The sequence below is a fragment of the Camelus dromedarius genome, chromosome 14, assembly GCF_036321535.1.
Source record: "Camelus dromedarius isolate mCamDro1 chromosome 14, mCamDro1.pat, whole genome shotgun sequence".
NCBI classification, from domain to species: domain Eukaryota; kingdom Metazoa; phylum Chordata; class Mammalia; order Artiodactyla; family Camelidae; genus Camelus; species Camelus dromedarius.
The window spans coordinates 20,242,911-20,268,194 of record NC_087449.1 but is presented as its reverse complement, the minus strand read 5'-3'; the positions used below and the strand labels follow the sequence as shown (position 1 = coordinate 20,268,194).

Below are 25,284 nucleotides of genomic sequence, written 5' to 3'. Positions count from 1 at the left end.
CGCTCTTCAACACTCACCTCAAAGATCTGTTTGCTTACCTCTACACACAAACAAACATACACACACACACACCCCCAAGGCAGCCTTTCCTTTCTCTGCTCTAAAGCCTCTTCTTTATGCTCCCAAAGGTCCCAGGTATACCTCGGTCACAGCACCCAGCACGACACTAAGTGCTACAGTACAAACTATACTGTAATGACTGGCTACCTGCTTGTCATTTCCACTTGACTGTAAGCCCCATGAACGATCGTGTCTTCCTATGTATCCACACGTCCAGCCATCAGTTCAGTACATGGCAGTGCTGGGCACTCAGTAACAGTTTGAGATAATGGGTAAGAAACTGAATGAATTGAGGGGAGGGGTAGAAACTCTGCATTCTGAAAAATTATTTCAGCATCACCAGTTCCAGATGAACTGTCTGTCAGGCACATACACTACTCCAACTCCTAAACAGTAAAATGAACGTGATTATGTATCAGGGGAATTGCTGATACAAAAACATTAGAATTAGAAATAGTGCTTTAATTCATAGACAGGCCCCAGGCAGAGCTGTCTTTAACACATTTTTTCTCTTTCACTCTCAACCCCTGATCCTGCTTCAGTTAAAAAAAATGTTCTCATCTTCTCAACATCAGATTCCCCACACTGTCCCCAGATGCCACAATCACCTCCACCAATCACCCAATAATCTCTTCCTCATGAAATGTTCAACTGCTTCATGCCCTCAAAGAGTCTTGCATCACAATTGGGTAAGCTAAAAAAATAACCTGGTTTTCTGAGAAACTGGATGCTCGTGGGTTGGTATTCCCATCTTGGCAGGTAGATTTTTCTAAGGGGATGACTTCACTCAAAGTCCAGCGGGAAAAGACGTTTGGAAATATGGGACCTCTCGGAAACCCTCCAGTCCCTCCACTGGGATGAGTTCCTCCAGGCACTAGAGAGGTGGTGACGCGTGGTTAGGACAGGGCTCTGGAGCCAGGCTGCCTGCCTTTGAATCCCAGGTCTTGCACTTTCTAGCCTGCTGATCTTGGGCAACCTCACTGACGCCAAAGTTTTCCACCTGCAAAATGAAGTAAGACCTACCTCTTGGTGGGAACTGGTGGGAAGATAAAATGGGTTAATTCAGGTAGAGTACACAAAAAAGTACCTAGTAAGTAGTAAGCAGTCAATAATTGTCACTAGTAATACTATGATTTTACTGTTATCATAACTGGCTCTGAAAAACCTGAAGAGAGAAATTCCCCAAGATAGGAGAGGGGTGGGGAGGGCGCACTTACTGATTTGATTGTTGAGCTTGAATGCAATGTCCAGCTGCAGGATGAACAGCATGAACTGGAACCAAGGACTCATCTCCATGGAGGGGAGGGGAATGTGCACAGAAAACACAATGTCATTGGCTTCGATTTCCCTTGGAATTGCTTCCTCGATGTCTCGGATCTTGTCGCACTGGTTGAGTCCCCAAGGCATTAACCATTTTGCCTTGTGATGGTTTTTACGGGCATCCACGCATTTCACTGACATGTAAGACACTGCCGTTGTGGGCCCTGGAGCTGAAAAGAGAATGTTTTTCTGTTTTAGAAGAACCATCCACTGAAGCACCTATTTCTGGCAAACATTCTTTCCTCTATTGTCTTCTCTCCATTTTTCACACCGCCTTCTATAACTTGGATACAGTAATTTCGAAAGCTCTCCCAAATTCAGGGGAGGATCCTTCAGTGACCTCCAGAGGTGTCAGAGAGCATCCCCAAGAGCCTTCCCATTGTTTTCAAGCATTGTTATTTACTGAAAGAATACATTTACAGCTAGTTTTGCTCAGTTACCTCTTTGCTCCAAACCAATGTCACAAAAATCAACTGTGTTTCAATTTCTACCTGCCTAAGGATTTGGAGGGCTCTGGGCTTCACAAAACACACTGTCTGAAGTCAGAAGCCCTGGGTCTGAAGGCTGGTCAAACAACTTACTCTCAGGTAATTTTGCATAAATTGGTTAAATCTATAGTAGCTTCAGGATCCTCATCTGAGAAAAAAGATGGTTGGCTTCTAAAATTCCACCAAGGCTGTTGGTTTTTAAGATTCTTCTTAACTCTGAAATTTTACAACATACTTTTGATTGAGAAAAAGAACTATTTTGACTCTGGGCCCCCACTTACTCTATCCAACAGAGAGTGGGAACCAAAACACTGACCCTTCAAATGTACACTAAAATGTGATCCATGCATTTCAAAACGGATCATCAAACTTGAAATATGTAACATTCACAATTTTGTGATTATAAAATGGTTATGTAATTAGAACAGACAGTTTGCACAATACAAAAATGTTAAAGTTCAAAACACCATTTACCCAAAATCCCACTAGAGGGAAGTAACCACTGCTGGAAAAGTATCAAAACGTTATCTGTCTTTCCTCTGAGTATGTGATTAGATAAAAATTTATATGAAGAGGAATTAATGTGTATAACTTTAAAATACATACTAATATTAACACATAGTTTTACAAAATAGGACCATACCATACATAGTAATGTAGCTTTTTTTTTTTTTTTAATTCACTTAGCAAAGCAGAGTAGCACAGTGGTGAAAAACAGCAGGTGTGGAGCCAACCTGCCTGGTGTCAGATCCTGACTCTCTAATCTCTGGTTGTGTCACCACTGATCCAAGCTAGGAAAGTTCTGGGTGAATTACTAAACCTGTCTGTGTATTAAAATTAATATCTCTTAAATGGCAACAATAATAGTACCTACCTCTCCGAGTCATTGTATACATTGAACAAGTTAACACTGAAAGTATTCAGAACAGTGCTTGAAAGCACATAAAAAACAAAATTAATTTTAGCTATCATAAATATTTTCATATATAATTAAACATTTTCAACTAGTGGTTGCAAAATAATCACATGATACACCAATTTTCCTACACCCCCACTTGGTCTGTAAAGGTTTTGTATAAATAAGAATAATTCTTTGCCTAATATGTTTTGTTATTAATTTATCTCAACTTTTCTATCTGCTGTCTCGATTTGTTTATGGCATATTTTAACACAGATTTCCAGATTTCATATACATTTCATATAAGGATTTCACACAGAATCTCTTTTCCATTATGTTTTCCCCATGCTTCTGTGTATTGAGACTTTCTTATCCCCAAATTCAATAGCCACCTTTACTGCTTTCTAGTTATTTTTAACAATTTCACTTTTTAAAATATATAAATAGTTGATGCACCTGGAATTTGTTTTGATATAAGAGATGAGGTGAGGATCTATTTTTATTTTCCTAAATATTTAAATTATTCTTTACTGAACAAACTCTTTCTTGTTGATTTATGACATCACCTTATCTCATGTACACCAACAGATGTTTCTGGACAATCTACTCTATTCCATGCATTGGACTGGAAACTCATGGCCCAATACAACATGGTTTTAAATCATGTAATTTGATGATGTGTATCAATATCTGATAGAGTAAAACCTCTCCCCAACTCCATTTCATATTTATATCTCTGCTGGGATTTGACGGAAATTACATTAAATCTATAAATTAATATGGACAGAGTCAGCATCCTTTCTCAGCATTTAGTTTTACTATCTAAGAACAGTGATTACTTCTCTATTAACTGGAGTCCATGTTGATATCTCTTTGAAAATTTTCATAGTTTCTTTCATGTAGATCCTTTTACTACAATATATTTTAAAAAAACTATTTATAAAACTTTCCTCTGAAAGTTAGTAGTAAAAGGAAAACATTACAAATTACGGTTTATGCGCATGGTTTAGGTATGTTAAATTTCATGCATAAGACACTTGGCACACTGTGCTTTCAGACCTTTTATGAACAGAAATCGTCTCTTATTTAACAAAGATCAAAGAGTACCTGGAGGAATACGTAAAGCGAGAAGTCACTTAAGACACAAGAGTGTGTATTATTAATATTCTGCCCTACTTCTACTGCTCAAATAGACATTTTTCTATTGATCTGTTGGTAAATATCAATCCTAATAGTAAATTTTGAATAGTAAAATGTTATGTTCTCAGAAAGTTGTGACAATGCCTGCTAAAACTTACCAGAAAACATAGCACTGCTAAAGTCTAGGTGAAAGTTTCTTCATTCATATCCTGCACACTGCAACACAGAGCCACCACTAACCTATGCCAGGGAAGTTTCCCTTTGAAAGTTAAAACTGTATCATGAAGACATTTTACACCTAATGCATCTAAAATCAGACATCTTGCTTATTATTAGAAATATGAATCAATCAAACTTTGGTTATCCTGACTCAGCTAAATAGCCCACTGACACTAGAAAGACCAAATGGCACATTTAACTAAACCCTTTTTAATGTGGTTGGAGATATAAACAGGGAGACAAAAGTCATGAATTCTATTTTTGCCTAACACACTCAAACTGACTATTTGCAGCAGAAAATAGTTACTGCATTTTAAAACTTCTATTCTTCCAAAATGAACCTAACCTTTTTTCATTTTTTTTTTTTTCCTTTTGAAAAACAAGTCTCTCCCCTCCTTTGACTGAAATGAAAAATAACTAGCCGAGTTCCTCAGTTAAGCTCCAAAACCACATTCCAAACTTAATAACAGAGAAGCTGAACGCTTTACGGGCACAAAGGCTGCATTTTTAATGGACATAGTGAACCCCTGCCTTTGTAGCAGCCTGAATTATTTTCATTTTTTCATTAGTCTAGTGTTTCTCGCATAAAGAAAAAAGTCCCGGGAATACTAGTATTTCATAAAGATCATGGCAATGAACTTGAAAAAACCTCAAATGCATCTCTGAGAATCACAAATATTTTTCTTTGCTTGAATAAATCAGTCTTTTAGTCTCAAAAACGTTTTGCATAACTTTAAAAACCAGAAGATAATTCAACATTTTCAATTTTTCTAGTTGTGTTCAAAAGGCAAAACATTTGCATTGTTTGAGAAAGTAAACAGACGATCTGATATTTAAATATGGACAGTTAATGTTCTCCCAATATGTTCACAGTTCTAGACAATTCCTACTCCAGCTAAAAGTGAATTCCTAGGTATCTCTTATGTAGTAAGTATATCAAAGTGAACTAAAAACAAAGCTTCTAGCTGGTTGCCTACTGTAGGTGTTTTCATCAGCTGTAGCCAAAAACTGTGACTATATGGATCACAAAACAGGGTCTAAAACCAAAAGAAGTTTGATTTCTTTCTTTAAATTAAAAAAAAAAAGTGACGGATTTTATTATAAGAAAAAAGAATGAAATGGAAGAAGCTGAAATTATTTGTAAACTTTGAACAAGCCACAATCAACTAACCAACAGTTATATGCAAGGGAAACCTTCGTTAGTCACCAGCGTGGTTCTAGGGATTAATAGTTTGTGTACTTAAGAAGGGGCTGGATGGATTCAGGTCAACAAACTGAGTCATGTTTGCTCAGGTGAAAGCTAAAAATAATCACTCCTCAGTGTTCCAAGGATAGTAATGTAATATCACCCAGCTGCCTAGGCACACATTACAAATGTCTCCTCTCCATATCCATAGCATTTAGTTGAAAACAAGGGGGCCCAAAGCTACTTCTACATCAGTACAATTTAGTAGGCAGAGCAACGCGGCCCAAAATGAATATGCCCTGGCACTGTGGATCGGTTACTTTATGGCAGGTTAATACAGCATGTAGAGTAGGAACAGAAGTTAGAAAGCCACAAGTTACTCTTTGAAAACACCACCCGAGTTTGAGGCCAGTTCTATTTGCCATGTCAAACATAGGCCATTTGTTATTCTTTTTTTTAAATCTGTATTTCAACACAGAATTTTTAGCCTCCACCTCTCCACTGCAGCAGAGAACTGTGAAATCTGACACCACACAACATTTAATTTTAAAATAAAATTGATATGAAATCAGTAAGACTTCTAATTCAAGGTTATGGAAAACTGCACACAGTCTGAAGTCTCTTTGAAAACTGTGTCCCTTCAATTACATACATTACTAAGACTCATACTGCATTCACCAAATATGTCTTGAGTACCTACTATGCACTAAGCCCTGTTAGGTGCTTAAGTGAGCCTAACAGACATCAGTCACTTGGAATACATAAATAATGGGGAAAACAGACAGTACTTAAATAATTACAGGAAAAAGTAATTATAGTTGTAGTGATACTATATTTATTACCCTGACATTACCTGAGAAAGAGCAATAGTCAGATATTTAGAAGGTAGGAGAAACAAATGCACTAAAATGAGGCAACGATTCCAGTCATCATTACAATTGACCTTGAATAAAAGTGTAACTGAACAATGACTAAACCTGTACTTCTTTTGGAAGAATATTCATTGACCCCAGTCAGCTTCCTGTTACGGCATCTCAAGGGCTGTCCAGTTTACAAATTACTATCCAGCCAACCACTACCGCTATCATGCTCAAAGCTGAGTCAACATCAAATCATTAGCCCCTACTCCTGCCAGAACCTACAATTAAAGAGCTGGATAGAGATACAAGACTTGGTTGCCTCCTAGAAAAGTTAAAATAAAACTAAAACAACACGCTGACAGGACACATGGTCTCCGTTCAAGCCAACACAGACTATTTATTTCTCTGCTTTATTACAAGTAAAGATTCCTTTAGCAATTATCCAGGAGTATTACTATTATGTGGGCACTGCGTTACCTAAAGATAGTGACAAATGACAGTAGTCTCAGAACCTGAGTTGCTCACAGTTGAGTGTGGGAGGCTGAGAAGTTGGCTGAAAAGTACATCCTGATTGAAGCGTGCCCCTACAGATGCCTGCACAGGACGCATCATCCCTGATGAGGGCTGGGAGGGCTGCTTGCCGGAGGCCGGGACTTAGACTTCAAAGAGGCAGGTTTCGCTAGCCAGGCGGGAAAGGGGACTGGAGTGGGGAAGGCACTGAAGACGACCATGTGCTGGGTCAGTGGATATCCAGAAAACCACACGTCAGTTGTCCCTCTGTATCCACAGAGGACTGCTTCCAGACCCCCACGGAGACCGAAGTCTGAGAATGCTCAAGTCCCTTCTATAAAATGGTGCCACACAGTCGACCCTCCTTATCAGCGGATCAGCCGTGGCTGGTCCATCTGCAGATACTGAAGGCCAACTGTATGGTCCACGTTTGAGTATTAAATTTAAAAGAGATCAATTAACAGGTGAAAATGCTGCACCATCCAAACCTTGCTCCAGCCCTTTGCTTTCTCTGACCAGTGGTCGAGTTCTCTAGGGGACCTTGGCTTCTGCTCCCAGCAGTCTGCTTCACTGACACAGCAATGTAAAGGAGAGACCCACAATTTTATTTGGGAGAATCTTTCCTTCTAAGACCCTGTAGGTATCTTGTAGGTAGCCACAGGGCCAGACACGAACAAAGGGTGGTCAGGAAGGAATGGAGAAGCTCCTTCTCCTGTTGTGGCAATGGGGTCTCCAAAGAGCCTCTGTGGTCTGTAATCAGGAATAGCCTCCACCTAAATTAGAGGAAGCCTGTCTGCCTTGCAACAAAAATGATATTTCAAGATTAATCTGCTTTAGGCTCCAAGGGGAAGAGATGTGGAGAACAGACCAATTAAAAGGGTAATTCCTGTTTATAAGCATTAATAACCAGAACCCCTCAATTTGAAAAAAAAAATATGATTTTAAGTAAAAATGGTCAAACATTTCAGAAATATTTTAAATAATTTTATTTTTGCAATAGCATTTTAGCTAACAAAAGTAAAAAAAAAAAACTATACACACCATTTTAAAAACATGTAATCATTTCACAGTGTATATTAGTCAAATAATTATTCTATCTATACACCTAAAACTTATACAGTGCTGTATGTCAGCTGTATTTCAATAAGACTGGAGGAAGAAATTCAACAATTGCTATCAGATACTTTCTACTGACTCAAGAGGGAGGTTGATTTAACTCTTTAAACCTAGTCTTAATTCAAAATCTGCTGTCTTAATCTCTGCACCTGTGAAAACATGAATAATTGGTGTACTTATCTATTTTTTTTTAAATTTATTTATTTTCTACCTTGTTCCCTAAACATTTTGGATTACTAGGAAGTGAATATAAGACTATTTTTTCAAAAGAGTCAAGGCTGATTTAAAAGGTTAGAATTAACGTTTGGGGCACTAAGAATTACTCCGCCTATGTCTGTATCTCTAAAAGGAGAAGACAAAAGCTGGGTAACTTTAGCCCTCACAACTCTCACCTGAATTACAGCTAAATGGTTCAGTGTCATTTCACTTTGTAATATGAAGGAAACTTCCATTGCCTGGCTATGAACGGTATTTATAGGAAGTTCATAAAAGACTATACACTCAAGTTGGTTCTAAGCTTTGCCTATCTGAATATCTGTCCTTACCTAGATGAGAATTTATATGAAATGCATTGGGTATTTAAGGCCCTTGGACAGTTCTAGGGTTCACTTAGAATTTTTTGATTCCCTCCCACGGAAGGGAGCAGGGAGAAGCGGACAAGGAAGAGGAACATAGGTGGCAGAAACCAAGGAGATTGGATATTTACGTAACTACAATTTTCATTCAAAGGGCCCTCACAGAACTCACTGAACATAAAAGAATCTCCAGCTAAATGTAGAAATTACCTTTAAATGTAAAAACTGAGTTCCCTCAGAGATTGTGCCTGTCTTTCTCACACTCAGAAACCTCCCACTTTAATTCTAGTTAAAAGGAAACACGTGGGGTATACTAGACAACTGAAGTAGCCAGATTGTACTATATGGTGGAGTTGTGAGGTTTTAGACAGCTAGCGATTCCTTGAGACAATTCTGCTTACTGTTCCCTTCAGGTAAGTTCCTAAAAAGATTCCTTAGTGTCTACCACAGCATGTATCTAAGTTTTAGAATGTCTCCTAATAATGACCACTTCAAATTTTTCAGCTAAAGAACGTGTAAATACTTGTGTTAAACTGACTTAGTGCTTCGGAATTAACTGACTCGGTCTGTTAATTCCTTCACTGAAATTGCTCTGAAGTTAAAATGGTCAGACAGTCACTCTGCCTCTGCGACTGACTTTGAAGATGAAATTCTTCCATGTTTCAAACATACCAATTAAATCTTACTAGATTACTAAGTGAAATATTATTTCACAATTCAATCTCAATTCCTGGAGAACCAAAAATGCGTGTGCAGGGCCAAAGCTCTGGAGAGGTAATTTTTGGAATTATCCTAACCATGCCCTAGTGTGTGTAGTGGGGTACACTAAGTGACTTGCAATTCATTCTTGCCAGCAATTTTCAGTAAGTAGTAGTTAATTATGCTAACATCTGTTCTAGGAAAGCTAAATTTTTAAACACAGCAGAACATTCCTCTACACTAACCTACTACCACCAAAACACACAAATACACACACATCACATAGCAGAGCTGAATGCAAAGCAATTTGTACTGTACATACACAAGTCAAGCACGTATTTAAAAACAGTTCCGTACAATATAAACTTATAAATAAATGACAGACATTTTGACAGCAAACTTTCAGAAATTGTAGGAAACACTTGTGTAACTCACTCTGACTTAAAAAATACTGCATAATAGTGTATGTTTACATCTTCGGCTGATGAGGATTTTAAATGCTTAGCCTGCAACCTCAATTGTTCTGGAGCCAAAGATGTAGCAGATTTGAAGAATAGAAGAATTGCTCTATATTTGTCAGAATCTACACAGCAATCAAGCAGCGCCACTTGGCTTCCATTACTTGCCTGGCTTGGATCCCGTGGAATTGAGGAGTGTTGGAACCAAGAGGAAAAAAATTAGAGTGCTTTGGGACACTGAGCCAAATTCTTACATAGTATTTGAAATACCATGGTAAACATGAAGTTACTTTAGGCTCAAGAGTAGTGCCAGTTTTTTTTTCCCTTTTTGAAAAAAATAATAAAATGCATAAAGGGCCCTTCCAGAGACTTAGCTTATAAAATCTGCCAACCATTAGACGTGCTAATTGGAGAAGCAATCCTGAATTCCAAATTCAGATTAAGACACTGACCCTCAACTTTGGTGTCTGGCAACAAAGAGAGACTAAATTAAGAAGCTCAACAGAAGTCCACCAGGTCACTAATTCTAACCTCTAGCTCTGAATACCTACAATGACTGTTTCTCCATCACTCCAGAAATACTCAAAACAGTAAAAACTAAATACACATGAAGGGAACACAAAAGACCTCCACAGAAAAACCAAATGGCTCATCTGTTGACGCTATTGCTCATTGCTCGGCAAACCAGTCATCTGGGCTGAATTTTTGACTTTATGCCAGTGCGTCAAAATCACCCACCATTCAGCCAAAAGGCTGTGGAATACAGCCAAGACCACCTATGGAAAGTGAATTATAGCATCTTATAATTTACTACCTTGGCTATGATCTCATAAACCCAGCATGGAGGGCAAACCAGCTCTGTGTGGGAAACCTCCCAGAGCCCCAATAGAGGCCCCTAGAGCTGCTCTGGCGGAGCTCTGGGGGTGGAGGTGACACAGAGGTGGCCAGCTGGCTGTACAAGCAGGCCAGTCTGCCACCGGCACACCTTTGGAGAGAAACTTTAGGGCTAGAAAACCCCCAAATTCAGTCTTCTAGGAGAAATGGCTGCTTTGTTCCGAAGTATCTTTTGTACTGTATAATAATTTCACACACGTATTATTTAAAATGTGTTAATAGACATATATGATTTATAAATTACAGATATCCTTTTATCAGTATTACCAATGTTAATAATGAACACCAACACTAACTAATATGTGGATTGCACATTGTATTTTACAAAGCACTGTCAGACACTTGGATCGTCTAATCTTCACAGTAAACAGGTCAAGTTGTTATTATAATGGTCCTCGTTGCATGTGCATAAGATTGGCGGTTTTGTCCCACCAGTCAGTGGCAGAGCTGGGACTAGAACTACGCAGTCTGACTTCATATCCGGTGCTCCTTCCAATATGCCACATTGTCTCAATTGCCAGTTTATTATTAGCCCTCACTATTTATTAGCTCTCTCAAATTACTGAGAGGTAATATGCAGAGCAGAAAGATGGATAAGGAAGACTGAATAGGGCCATAAGGAGCTCCACAGACAAGGCATCGCCCAGCACTGGGCTGAGCAGGGCATCCCACAAAGGGAACCAGTGGGACAGCTTCTCTGGAAGACGACAGTCAGCGACAGATGGCCTCGGCAGAGTTCCAGAAAAGGAGAGTGGAATAACGGGCTTCCGAAAGTGCACTGAACTCACCTGAAATAACGGCTACTCTTCCATATCTTACTGGAGTTTTGGTTGTAACTTCAAATTCCAGGCCAGCAGTCTGGAGTATCAGCCTAGAGAAGACCCGACCCAGGAGCATATGACAGAGCTGCATGGAAGTCTGTGACAGACTGTGCAGGCAGGTCAAGGGCCAAGGTACAAATGAGGCTGACTTCAGAGCAACGTAAGGAAGAATTCACTGGCAATTCCCGTAGGCAGACAATGGCACAATCTGACTCAGGAAAGGGTGAGCTCCCCATCCATGGAAACATTCAGGAAGTAACAGAATAGATAAGAGCCTGAACTAAGTGAGTTTTTCTCAGCGATAACAAAATGGTGAAGTCTTCTATTCATACATGTGGAACACTAGAAAATGGAGACCTTAGGGCCCAATAAAGAACTTCATGTAGTTTCTTTATGTTTCTCCATATTCTGACCCATTTTGAAAGACAGATAAAAGCGATTAAAGGAACAAAAGTACAGAACATTCTGAAGAGTCAAAATTTTAGTGTTGGACAGTACAAGCCGAGACTAAGGTCAAGCAAGGTCTGTTAATGACTTCATCTGGAATTTCACAAATGCCAAGAATAATCATATCCTCTTCCCGGATTATTCAAAGAAAAGTGGGACCTTTTACTCTGTGAATTCCCTAGAACTGGAGGTAGAGGTACATGTTAAGGGTAAACTGTAATTTTAACAGTCACATCTCAGGAACTGGATTTTTTAAAGTGTTGAAATAACAAAAGTAAAATCACTATATACTTGTTAAAATATTTTAATATTTTCATCAGTCCTAGGTGGGAACTCAGGTGCCACCTCCTTCATTCAATTTGTTAAATGCCAGCATCTGAGGTCTCCGCCAATTTTCCTGCAGTAACAAATGATCCTTACTTCCTCTGATCCCAGTATCACCTGCTCTATGTCTTTATTATAGCATTTTACTTTATTTGCAAACATAGTTCCTGGATCTACAAAATCATAAACTCCAGTGGGGAGGGACCATGTTTTATCCCTCCTTATGGAACCAAGCATAGAGGTTTGAACATATAAGTACTCCAAACCTGAAACGGACTATTTACATTAAAGTGTCTTTATGTCATAATAAACTTAACATTAAGTTATGCTCAATTTACCAAATAAGCTTTTATCAAAAACTTATTAAGACATCATTTTTTAAATGCCCTAGTGGATGAGATCCATGGCCTGCCCATATCAAAGTACAATTAAGACTAGCATTCAGAGAGAGTTTGGGAAGAAGCCATGGCTGCCTTCCATGATGCCAACCTCCCGATGGTACACACGGGCTCATTTCCACTTATAACAGTTCTTGCAGATCTTTATTAACCTATATATGAAATGAATACTGAATTTTGAGGATCAAAATGAACTTGTCCTAAACTGAAACACTCACTCCAAGAAAAAGGTAAATTTACACATCAAAAGAATGTGTGTGAGAGACAACAGGCAAGCAAAAACTTTTTGAAAGTTTGAAAAATTTCTTTTGAAATTCTGAAAAATTTCTTCCAAAGGGTTTGTAACCAATATTAAAACTATGGGAGCATGCTTAGACACCACTCTTTAGCCTGTTTCCTGGAAACTGAGGTTCTCAAAGGTAGGACTTAAAGTTATTTACCCTATATCTGAAGGGATCCAGGCCTACATAATAGAAAGAAAAACAGGAGACAAAGTGAGATAAAATATTCACATCTTAGCCTTAAATGTACATCATAAATGGCAGTATATTTGAAGCTTTTATAACAAAATCTGTATTCTTAAGAACCTACCTAAGAAAATTTGGGGCCATTTTGGGCCATCCTCCAAATAAGTCATTCCCTTTTAAAGGCATCAAATCCTACTTTGGAGATCAAATCTACAGAACAGGCTCAGAAGACAGAAACCCGGGCAAAAGACTCTTCCACTGCATGTACGATCTGTTTACCCAGCACTCTGAGTTTTTCTCTCTGGTCCAATGAATTACATATGAAACTTATGGGGAAAAGTAGCAAAGAAAAACAATGGAAGACTTCTGGTCTTCCTGTGGAGCACAGGATGGGTATCAGAAGTCTTGAGATGACACCTGGAGCTTCTGAACGGTGACGAGCAGTTTCAGTTGTGACCGAGGGAAGAGCTAGTTAGGAGGAAGAATTTGCAGCCCCTGTTGATTAACGTGGGATGTGTGTGAGAGAAGTCAAAGATGTCCCCAAGTTCCTCGCACAGGCAGCAGATGGATGGCAATGTCATTTGCTAGGAGAAGAAACCAAAGGAAAATGAATGATACGTCACATGACAGGCAGAATATATAGAAGCTCTAAGTACAGAGCTTGTTAAATCAAAGAGCTCAGTTTGTACTGGGGGGGGGGGTGTCACAAATAAAAGGTCAAAACATGAATGAGTAAGATTTGGAAGAGGAATTAGATTTATTCTTGGTGGTTCCAATGTTGAAACTTCTAAGACATAAAATCTGAGATCAATAAAATCAGACAGTCCAAAGTTAACCAGACCGGTTGAAGACAATGAGTTGCCCACACCTGTGTGAGTAGAAGTACTCCTGCTGGTGGCACCGGTAAGTGCAAGGAGCGCAGAGGACACACGAGCACTGGACGGGGTGGAAAGGTGGCCTCTAGGGCCTTCTCCATCATCACAATCTGTGGGCACTCTTCATACACTTACAGCGCCAGTTCTGGGCCACCGATGGTCTGCTAGTCCTGAACTACACAAGTGTGAGGATAAGAATCTTAGTGGAATGAATTATCCCAGGAATCAGGATTGTGGAGTTCTAGTCCTGGATATGTCACTATCCAGGCAAACTGTTCGACCAATCTTGGGCCTCAGTTCGCTCAACTGTAAACGGCAGTATTTTAACTGCTAAGTATTCCTAACCTAGAAATTCTTTCACTCTAACGGAAATTTATATGTTCTATGTTATGGTGAAAGTCATTCTTTTTAGGTTAAAAAAAAACCCTTAAATTAGGATCACTGTATATGCCAATAGTACAGGCTGCCAAGCCTTGCCCATCTAGGCCCCTTCTCCTCTCATTTTCTGTGTATTTTCACATCTGTTAGAGGAAAAGACCTTAATCTCTTACCCTGTTCTGTTCTTTGTAGAGGCCAAAATGGGCTCTGGGTGTTTTCTATCTTCCAACAACTGGTGTAATCAACAAACTGTTCCAGAAAATAAGGGCAAGCTACAGCCAACTGTATATGTAAAATTTCATACCGATAAATTCAGCACCATGAAATATACCCCTATAATATATACTATACGAAGGTGGTCCAATCTAATCATAATGAAACCTTTTAGGGAAAAAAATCAAAACTGCATTCCAGTTTCCAGCCAGTGGCCCATACACTCACAGTATAACTCAACACAAAGACATTCCAATACAATGAAATAATTTGGAGCATCTCCAACCTCTATTTTTCAGGATGATAGAAATAAGCTCAACAGAGCTGAGTCTGTTATTCAGAAGAAATGGAAGTCGTGGCAAACACTGCCGTAAGCCAAAAGATCATTGACGAAATTTGTTAATGAGGTATCAATTCATAACATTCACTCGTATATTCATTTAAACCGCTGGGTTCTTAATATATTTCAAGAGTTGCCCAGATTATGGAAAAAACATTCCATAACAGAAAGTGACAATTACAGTGCAGCAAGGGAAACGCTTTCACAAGAAGGGTTCTTTAGGTTGCTACAGGCACCTACAAAAATGGGGGGGAGGATATAGCTTAGTGATAGAGTGCGTGCGTGGCATGCACAAGGTCCTGGGTTCACTCCCAGCACCCACACTAAAAAAAAAAAACTACTACCACTACTACTACTACTAATAATAATTTTAAAATACATAAATAAACCTAATTATCTCTCCCCTAAAAATTTTTTTTTAAAAAAATAGGCATCTACAAAAACACAATAAGAAAACTTAAAAGCGAGTCAGAAAAACTTGGGTTCACATCCCAGCCAGTTACTAGCTATTTAGTTGGGCAATTCACATAACCTTACAAAATGCCAGTTTCTCCTTTGTAAACCACCTTAAGTTTGTTGTAAAGATAAAATGGTTGATAGAGAGGGCCTATCACAGTACCTTGCACAGAGTGAGGCCTTAGTGAATGTTAAGTATTGATACTAACAGTGCTGTCAGCAGATAGAGAAGATTCTGGTGGGAGATGGCAACTTACTCCTTACTCTCTATCCTGTCTTCCCCCACCCCCTGCAGGATGTGCTCATCAAGATTCAAGGAACTAGAAGGTCTGAATTTGGGGTCTTAAAAGTGAAGGTTCTCCTTGCAGTAAAGAGACCCAACAAGCAGAGATGATTCTATCAGAACCTTAACCTGAACATCTAAGAAGTCTTTCCCCAAGAAATACCCCAGCGATATCCTAAGCAGCCTGTTGTCTGAACACATAATTAACCCTTAGTTTTCTCCTCAGTGAAATGGGACCATAATATCTCTTTCCACAATTGTTTTCACAAATTATTAGAAAATAACTCTAACCAAATGTATTGACATGTCTTCCCCACCTGCTCTCCTCCTCCCTGCAGAGAGAGAGATGGCTGGGTTTGCTCGCTCTGCTGCGTGCCCTCACCTGTCCTCCAACGAGGGGTTCGCCTATTGCTAAATGGAGTCTTTGGGTTTTCATGATACACAGTCAAGAGAAAAGAGACAAACAGAAGAGACGGGCTTGGGTTGGGGAGGGAATTTTATCAGTGGCGGTTTGAGGGGTATCTTGGAAAAGAGAGGTTAGAAGCGTCAAAGTGGTTGGGAAAGACGAGGGAGATTTCTAGAAGTACTGCTACAGATTATATGTCTTCTTTACCATGTTTCACCATATGAATAGAGAACTGAAGTTATCATGTCATTTTAAATTCATTTTTGGTGGACTGTCCATTTGTTTGACAGAATCACTAATGCAAGATGGATCGATTAGGTCAGTCATGTCTTTGATAGGACCAATACTGAAAAAATTAAGATAACAGGTGCAAAACCTTCATATAAACCTTTAGCAGGATTTATTTAATAAGCATCTGACATTGGGAATATGAAAGGGATGAACATTTTAGAAAGGCATACTAGGATTATGGGATAGAACATATTAAGTTAGAGCTACAGCTACAGGAGATCATCATTTTATTTCAATATTCTGTTCAGCGTCTGGGCTGCTTACAATCGGAGAGCTGCTGATGCCACTTCCCATTAGTATTCTTGGCTGCCCTGCCCCCATCCCTCTGCCCCAGGGTTTCTCAACCTCGGCATCACTGAGATTTGGGCTGGCAAAATGTTGTGGGGGCTGTTCTGTGCACTACAGGGTGTTTGGCAGCATCCCTGGCTTCCATCCACTAGTTGCCAGTAGCATCTTCCCTCCTCCCCGCAAAAGTTGTGAAAATAAAAATGTCTCTAGACATTGCCAAATATCCCCTGGGGGGCAAAATTACTCCTAGTTGAGAACCCTTGATTTATCCCAACCACCCAAGCTTAGAAGGAAAATTCATATTGCACTAAGCCGTTCTATGACACTCCCTTTTCAGAGAGTCTGCAACTACAGGGATTCCAAATTCTCAACAATCCATAACCATTATAGGTGCCTACGTGCTGGCCTGGCTGCATCCTGCACTGGGTTGTCATCTACAAATTATAAACAATTAAACAGCTACCACTTGTTGGATAGTTCTTATGTGCCAGGCGGTGGGCTAGGGGATTAACTGGATTGATTCTCACTCTTATACAGCATTAAGTGGTAGATATCTTTATCTCCATGTAGAGATGAGTAAAATGAGGCTCTGAAAATGTAAATAACTCAGCCAGGGTCACAGCCAATAAGTGGTTGAGCTAGGGTCTGCACCTAAATCCATCTGAGTCTGGAGCCTCTCTGTCTTAGGTCACACTATTTCTAATGAGAAAAACCAGTGCAAACACATATGGGACCCACATTTGGCCTGAGTTACAGGACTTAAAATGGGGAGGCCGGTGCATAGCCTGCTGTAGAACTCAGTGTTCTCTGAACTAAGCTGATCACCAGTAATAGAGATGTGTTTGTTCTAAGGACACTAACAAGTTGATTTTTGAATGATAGATTTTCTGAAAACAGGAAAATGGTAGTTTCCTCTGAGTGGAAACAACAAGCAGTAGCTGGTTGCCATGGTAGCAAAGGTAAACTTAATCTTGACTGAGAATACAGTCACCAGACAGGGACAGCAAGCGTGGTAAGGAATCCTGCCACACAAGGGTGTTCTCACCTGGAGGAGAGAAAGTCAAAGGAGAGAAGTAACAGTCATCCTCAATCATCTGAAAGGAAAGCAGCACATGTTCTAGATTACCCCAAAAGGGAAATCCCGGATTCACGACTGGAAATAACAATGTGGTGATGGAAGCCAGTTTTCCACTGAATCATAAAGAAAGAACATTTAACCATCATAGTGTTTCAACTAGACTGAAAAATTAAACAGTTTTAATTGTTTATTGAGCAACCGTCACTGGAATAAAAAAAATGCTGGCAGGGAGGCCATCTCTGATGGGGAGACCGCAGTGAGCATTAAGGTTAGACTAAATAAATGCCTAGGACCCTTACAACACAAGAATCTCTAAAGAATTGGGGAATTGTGGATTCCTGGTGAAAACAGACAAATGGAGGGTGGGGAAGGTGGGGTCTCCACGGGGCAAAGAGCACCAGCAGTAGTTTATCATCATAATAGGAGAGGTAAACGCTAATCCTGCCTGGGAAGAAAATACCACTTAGGTGAAAGCAGAAAAAAAGGAGAAAACTTTGCAGGCTATGGGGATTTCATCCTTCTGTTCTGAATAGATGACCAAGAGATAAGGCAATAGGGATTAAAAAAAAAAAAAAAAGCCCCCAAGCCAACAGCTCTTTCATCTTCTAAGCCACTGTGACACCTCCTTCTTGGGATTTGCAGCCACCTCTCACTATTTGGCTTCAAAAATCCACACAATTTTTTTTTTAATAGACAACCAGGTAGGGGGGAGCTAGAATAATAGTTGATAAGCTTTCTTCTAAACAGTAATATTGTCTTGGTCTCACTATTCTTTTTTTGGGGGGTCTCACTATTCTTGATTTGCTGTCAACCAACAATTCCATTATAAAACAACTCGGTTCAGGGAATGGACGGGACAGGGCTAACCTCTCAGACTTTCCTCTTGGAAAACCAGCCACATTGTAACTTTGCTGGGCCCGTCTTGGAAAATAAAGTTGTTAACAAAGTCAACTTCTGCTAAGGCATAAACGTCCCTCGTAAAAGGGAGGTGCTAAAAAATAACAGGTTTTCGGGGAAAAAAAAAAACTACACTGATTCATCTTACCATATTAAATATGAGTAATACCTTAAGACAATTTTCCCTATCTCTTCATCTCCAGGGCACTCAAAACATTTAGGTTCTCATTATCTTACACCATTAAGTGGGTACCAAAGATTATTACCCTCCTTCGGTTTCTAAGAAAGCAACTACAGAAAGATTAAACAAGTAAGTTGTCCATGGTTGCTCAGGAAATGGAGATGCTTGGAGCTACCCGTTCAGTGCTTGTTTTAGGGACTTAGTACTACAAAGTGATTGAATCCCAACTCACCAAACCCCCCAAGTCTCGCTTATCTCGTCCCCATCTCTCAAACACATATGAAGTTTTCATTAACTAAGCACAAATCCACCACCCGGTAGGTCTTGGACAAGGGTGTCCTACCAGACCAGCACCATGTCTGCAAGAAGCCTGTCACCACATCTGACTTGGTTTGCCAACAAGAATTGACCCACTACTTTCTGTATCAAGTGAAGTTTATTCTCTCTGGTCACATCTAGGAAATTTTTAACCCGTCGATTAGCTATTAACAATCGGTTTCACTCAGACGAGACAGAGGACAAAATAATAATGGTTTTAAAAAAAATGCCTCCACCATTCTGATTACAAAGGAGGCATGATTAACGAAGTTCCCTTTGTGCAGGCTCCATTCTGAGAGCCAGAGAAAGAGCTTCCCATCCCCCCCCCTTTTTTTTGATTGCTGAGCCTTCTCCTCCTTGTCTCATCACCCACACAATCTGTTCGTAGCCCAAAGAGACAATCCAGCCAGTCTGTGAGGAGTTCCTAAAACATTTATGTCATGAAAGCAGACGGGATGAACAGGACCTCATCTCACAAAGGATGATGGGACATTCAGCAAGAGTCCACAAAGGGAAATACAGACGGAAGGCCCTAGGCTGAATGCATTTGCCCACAATGTCTAACACAATGCCCATCCTTATGGGTATTTGTCAACCTTTGGGCAATTTACAGCCAGCTCCAGGTTTCGTCCCCCAAACTCCACTGCTTTTAGAACATACGGTTTTTAAAGAAAATACAATTAACAAGCTAAAGAAGTCCAAGTCAGAGCTTTAAGGATCCTTTAGTCTCTCTAGAACTTTAAATATGAAAACAGCAAGTGAGACAAAGATTCTAGTTCCAGCTCAAACACATCAGTGGGCCAAGATGCATATAAAGCACTTAGCACATTGCTTAGCACATAGTAAGTGCTCAGTTAGTATTATCTAATAATTTTACCACATCTTGCTGTTTTATTAGAGATATTTTATACATGTCCTGCCTGTCTACTCAGCTAAAACAATGTCACCTTTTTGTCACTGGTACGTTACAAAAGATAAGTGGTTTCATATACATCCTCTTATTTACAGATTTACAGATCAATTAGGATATAAACAAAATACTAAAAGCAAACCTAGTCTTATAGGTGGCAAATGGTAGGTTCCCATGAGATCTCAACTCAGTAACTTTACATCCAGTGTTTTCTTTCCATAACACAACAGATGAGTAGATTTATCATGTTTTGTGCCTTTATGTTCCCCAGAACTTAGCAAAGTGCTAAATTATACCTTAATCACCATCTAAACAAATTTCCAATCTGCAAGTAACCTAAAGACTCTGAGGATTTATTTTAGTGCCTTTAACGGAAAGAAAAGAAATAGGTGGAAAAGGCCAACACATTTGGCTTTGAAAAAGACATGTCTCTTTTTATTTGCCAAGGGAAAGCATTACCAGGTCCACTTAGCAAATAAGCAAAGGAAAGAAGCATGAGGGATTGAATGATCTGTCTGTCTAACAAGGCAGACTGGGCTAGAGCCAGATCTCTTAATACTCTGCTCACAGTTTTTTCTATTAAGCTTGTTCTTATTTCAGTGCCTTGAATGACACAAATCTTGTCTTGAATTATGTATGTCAAGTTGTGCTTCCAATGACTACCCACACCTCAAAGCCCCAGGTCAAACTCCCTAAGTCTTCAAAAAAATCTTTTTAATCTAATCTAAAAAATGCTTTGGACACTCAGTTTATTTCACCCAACTTTGACCTTAACAACAAACTGTCTGATTTTATCTGTCTTGTCTCTCCAATCAAATTTAAGTTGCCCAAAGGCAAGATCCATGTGTGTATTCCTTCTGGAGCCCATGGCAAGTCCAGTTCAGGGATTATAGTAACATGTGCCAGCTCATTCTTTGTTCTGCCTCAAAGACTCCTGAATGTCCCAAAGAAGCCTTGAGCCATCATAATACCTATTCAAGTTTCCTAAGCATCTCCCTCAAGATTAGTCTGCTTGGGCAATCATTAAAGCTTCTCCTGTGCCTTCAAGAACCCCATTCTGGCTGCTGGGACATCCTGTTGCCATCCATTTCACACAGACATCCAGCTCAGCAGGAGTACATGTTGCAATGAGCTTCGCTTCAAAGCCAACATCCTGGCCAAGTTCCAAAAATTGTCAGTAATGATCTTCACCACCCAAATGATGCTCCAACAGTGGTACAACACACACACACCCACCCACCCCATTTCAACTACTGCTTCAGTTGGAAAGGCTGTGCCTAACAGAGGTTGGTTCCGCACCTGATTTTATTTTTTAATTGTTACCCCAAAGACCTATTCCACCAAACATGAGCAAACTCTCAAATACGCCTTCTGCAATACAGTAGTGGTCTCCATTAACCTATCTTTAAACCAAAGGCATACTAAGTGCATCAGTTTGGGGTCTTTTGGTTATAAGAGAAAGGAAACCCTATTCAAAGTTGCTTAAACAAAAATTAAATGAATCAATTAGTAAGGTGAAGATGAAAAATGTCCTGATCCTTAGATAGTGGTTGCTTGAGAAATCAAATTATATCAACAGATCTCATTTCCTTACACTCACTGAATTCTCTTATATTTTATTAGCTTCATTTTCAAGTTTCATTGGAAGGATGCCTGCAGTTCTAGGCTCATGTTATCTGGGTTCAGTTTCAATAATAAAACGAGAGGACATCTCTTCCTGGTAGTATCCATAGAAGTCTCAGAGTTCACTTTGATTAGACTAAATTGAGCCATGTGTCCCCTGTGGCTTGGTCACATTCCCATCACTGGAGTCAGAAGTGAAGCTTCTCTTAAACCTCACGGACTGAGAGTTGGAAAGGAGAGATGCCACAAAGGAAACGCAGGGTCCCACTATCAACAGAATTAGGCTGAACTATCCTCCCTTGTAAGTCTTCCCTTTTCCCCTGACTTTTAAGAAGTTGTATTACAAGGATGATCAACTTTGAAAATAGCATTTTAAAGGAAGAAAACAAACAAAAGAAGCTAAATAGCCAAGAAGCATATGAAAATAGGTTCACCCTCACTAGTCATCAGAGAATTGTAAATTAAAAGAAAAATATATTGTTGGCACATTGGCAAAAATCTTTAAAAAAAAAAAAAAAGGAATACTCAGTACTGGCCTAGATGCAGGAATATGGGCACTTCCAGGCTTGACTTATGAGGTGTGCAGTGGTTATCACTGATCTTGAAGGGCATGCTGATGATTATCATCAAAATCTTTAAAAGTGGGCATGACTTTTGACCTAAGATAAATTCACAGAAGTGAAATCGCTAAGCAAATAATTAAGGGTATGGATAAAAATTTGACTACAAGGAAGGTTTTCCCAGTACTGCTATTACACAGCCCCCAAAATGGAAATAACAGCAGTGTTCGCAACGGGAGACTGAGTAATTTAATTATGGTAACTCATTCTATGGATATCAACACCCAAAATGGCCTTTCAGTGCATATTTACAGGAAGACTTCAATAAGGGAGAAAGGCACACCATGAAAGAGTTACTGGTGGGTAACCACACCACAGCATCCTTTACCAGCTAAAACTAGTAAATTAGTTCCACTGTCATCTCCCAGGTGCTCCTTGGCTCCTTCTTTAAGATTTACCATAGGATTCTAAAGAGTCAGATTCTGCCCAGGAAAAGATCAAAATATCTGGACACCCTCAGCAGGCCAAAATTTGTTGATCCCTCAAAGAGATATTTTTTACACGTTTCCTTAACAATTGTCTGAGGGAGGAGCTGAGTGTTACATGGGGAAATTAAAGATGGGGAACCAAAGATGGCATGTTCTTGTCTTACAAGATAGCTCAAAAAGTAATGTTTGGTTAATACACAGCAACTTCCATAACAAATAATTCTCTATATTAGAAAAACTAAGTTTTTTTTCCTGTTTCTTCCTATAATCATGTAGCAATTAATCTTCAAATCCTCAGAGTAATTCCACCAAAAACAAATCTCACGAAACCAACCCTTCTCAAATAAAAATAACCATAAACACAGCTATTCTCCATTTCAGTTTCTATGACTTTAAAATGTGAATATTCCTGGTGAACTGAGCCGTCTTAGAGTGCTGTTGGTAAGATCAACTGAGATAACTTCTATGAAAGCGCTGTGAAGAAGGATAAAAGCACTACAGAAATGTGAGTTCTCAGAAGTATGAATCTGTCACCGAGGTTTAACACACACTCAACAAGCATCTCCAAGTCTGTCTAGTCTTTGGCTCGGCTGTAACCTTCACGGGCTTGCCTCATAGTCATTTCTGAGAACCAGGCGCTGGCCTGCAAAGTTTCCCTGCGACACAAGGACGCGGCCCTCTCTACTTTCACACTGGAAAAGTGATTATAAAAGGGCGGTGTTTTTAGCTGTTGAAACTTAGGTAATTTATTTAAATAATGGGGAGAGATGTCAAAGATAATCCAACAAACAGACGGACATGCCTGGTATGGACTGGAGCCTGAAATGGAAAAAGACAGCAGCATAAACAAGCAGAGGGGTTAAGGGCTTCATATTATCTCATTCAAGTCACGGCAATTAAAAATCCTGGAAGATGTAAACTTTTGAGAGTGTGAATTCTTTGAGAATTAGCACCCAGTACTGCTATTAGCAATATTTTATAGCACTCCAAATAAAGTATTGCTTTAAAAAAAAAAGTGTTTCTTGGTAGGGCTATGCCTCTATACTATGAACTTACATAGCATTTTTCTTACAGTCTCTTTCCCATTTTGAAGAATGGGAAAAGTTTAAATAAAACATGGATGGGTCAATAATAAGTATACTGAAGTTCTCTTCAATGCCCTTCTTTTTAAACCTCCACCCCCAATTACATCCCTCCCTTGAGGATATTTACAATCCTCTATGACACATGCTCCGTACCTTCTTGGTTCAAGGAAAACACACCTACAGCATTTCAAATTAACTACTGACCCTTACTCTCACACTATAAACAAACTCTTTTCAAAATCTCAATTGCATTGTGTCCACATTGATTAAAGCTTGAAGCCTGGTGACCTCATGTGGTGTTAACTTCTCCCATGCACCAACAGCATTCTGCCTTTCTACTCAATTACCCCCTTTGGTGCCAGAGGATCGCTACCCAATGAACACACACAATGGACTTCTGCTTCATTACACTAACCAACAGCAGGATAGAAATAAGCAGAAGAGGAATAAACAAGCTAATTTATCATGAGGACAGAGCAAGCTTTCACCAGTCTCGCCATGGAAAACTTCAGTGGTTAACAGGAATATCAATAGTCTGGGGGTGATGTTTATGATCTTACAGATTATAGACAGAGCCAAACAGAACCTCAGTGATTAAAGAATTCTGCAGATTAGCAGGTGTGAACACATGCACACAAAACCATGCCTTAAAACTCTGGGGTCCTGCATAAAACCTACCGAATAATTCTTTTGGGAAGCACAACCCAGGGCTTTGGATAATGTGGACTGACACCCTGATAATTTGCCCCTAGTGTTCGACCTAACTGTGGGGCCCCTCGTATTCATCTTTGACGAGGTGGTAAGGAGGGACCCAGCCCCTTTGTCAGAGGGTCTGGATGCCCCCCTCATCAGGCATGGCAAGGGCACAGCGGCTGATTGAATTAACAACCTTGGAGGGCTGCAGTCCCGGTTCCCAGACATTAGCACCATCATCCAGAACAAATTAAAAGTCTCACAGCAATTAAGCAGATTTTGAAAATGAATTTCCCATGGTTCAGTGGCTCAACAAGCAATCTTCAGTTAAGTATTAGAGAAGAGTTTTAGAAGGAGGAGAGGGGGAGCTGACTGTTGAATTTCCAAAGTAAACATACAACTGGCAGAGGCATAAACAATACACTTCTGAGCCTCTGCTAACTAGACTTTTACATTTCTTTTATAGAAAGTTGGAAATAGTCACAGAAAGGTGAAAGAATAAAAAATTAACCAGCAATGATATTAAAATGGTGGATTTTAGGCAGGTCCTTTTTCTTTTTCCTTGATGTATATATATTTTTATTGAAATATAGTCAGTTTACAATGTTGTGTCAATTTCTGGTGTACAGCATAATGCTTCAGTCATACATAAACATACATATATTCGTTTTCGTATTCTCTTTCACCATAAGTTACTACAAGATACCAAATATAGTTTCCTGCACTATACAGCATGAACTTGTTGTTTCTCTATTCTATATATATCAGTTAGTATCTGCAAATCTCTAACTCCCAATTTATCCCCTCCCACCCCCTCTCCCCACCTGGTAACCACAAGTTTGTTCTCTATGTATGAAAGTCTGATTCTGTTGTTTTTCCTTTAACTTTAATTCATTTAACACCATTATATTCTTGTTCAAAAACAAATAAAAATTGTAAGGGAACAAAAATGCATATTTCTAGCCACTAGGTTTTAATTTCACACAAGCAATCTAAATCTGACTCTAGAACCATGTCTCTGTTCAAAGCAGGCAGAAAATC

The 25,284-nt window shown here is 39.4% G+C and overlaps 1 protein-coding gene across 5 annotated transcripts in view; it reads right to left on the bottom strand.

Moving 5' to 3' along the window:
* WLS (Wnt ligand secretion mediator) overlaps window positions 1-25,284 on the bottom strand; it is a 131,617-nt gene that overhangs the window by 93,426 nt on the left and 12,907 nt on the right. For all 5 annotated transcript variants that reach the window (XM_010989013.3, XM_064493469.1, XM_064493471.1 and 2 more), the window contains exon 2: window positions 1,278-1,550. In XM_010989013.3, coding sequence (XP_010987315.1) covers window positions 1,278-1,550 — 273 coding nt within the window. The remainder of the gene's footprint in view (window positions 1-1,277; window positions 1,551-25,284) is intronic.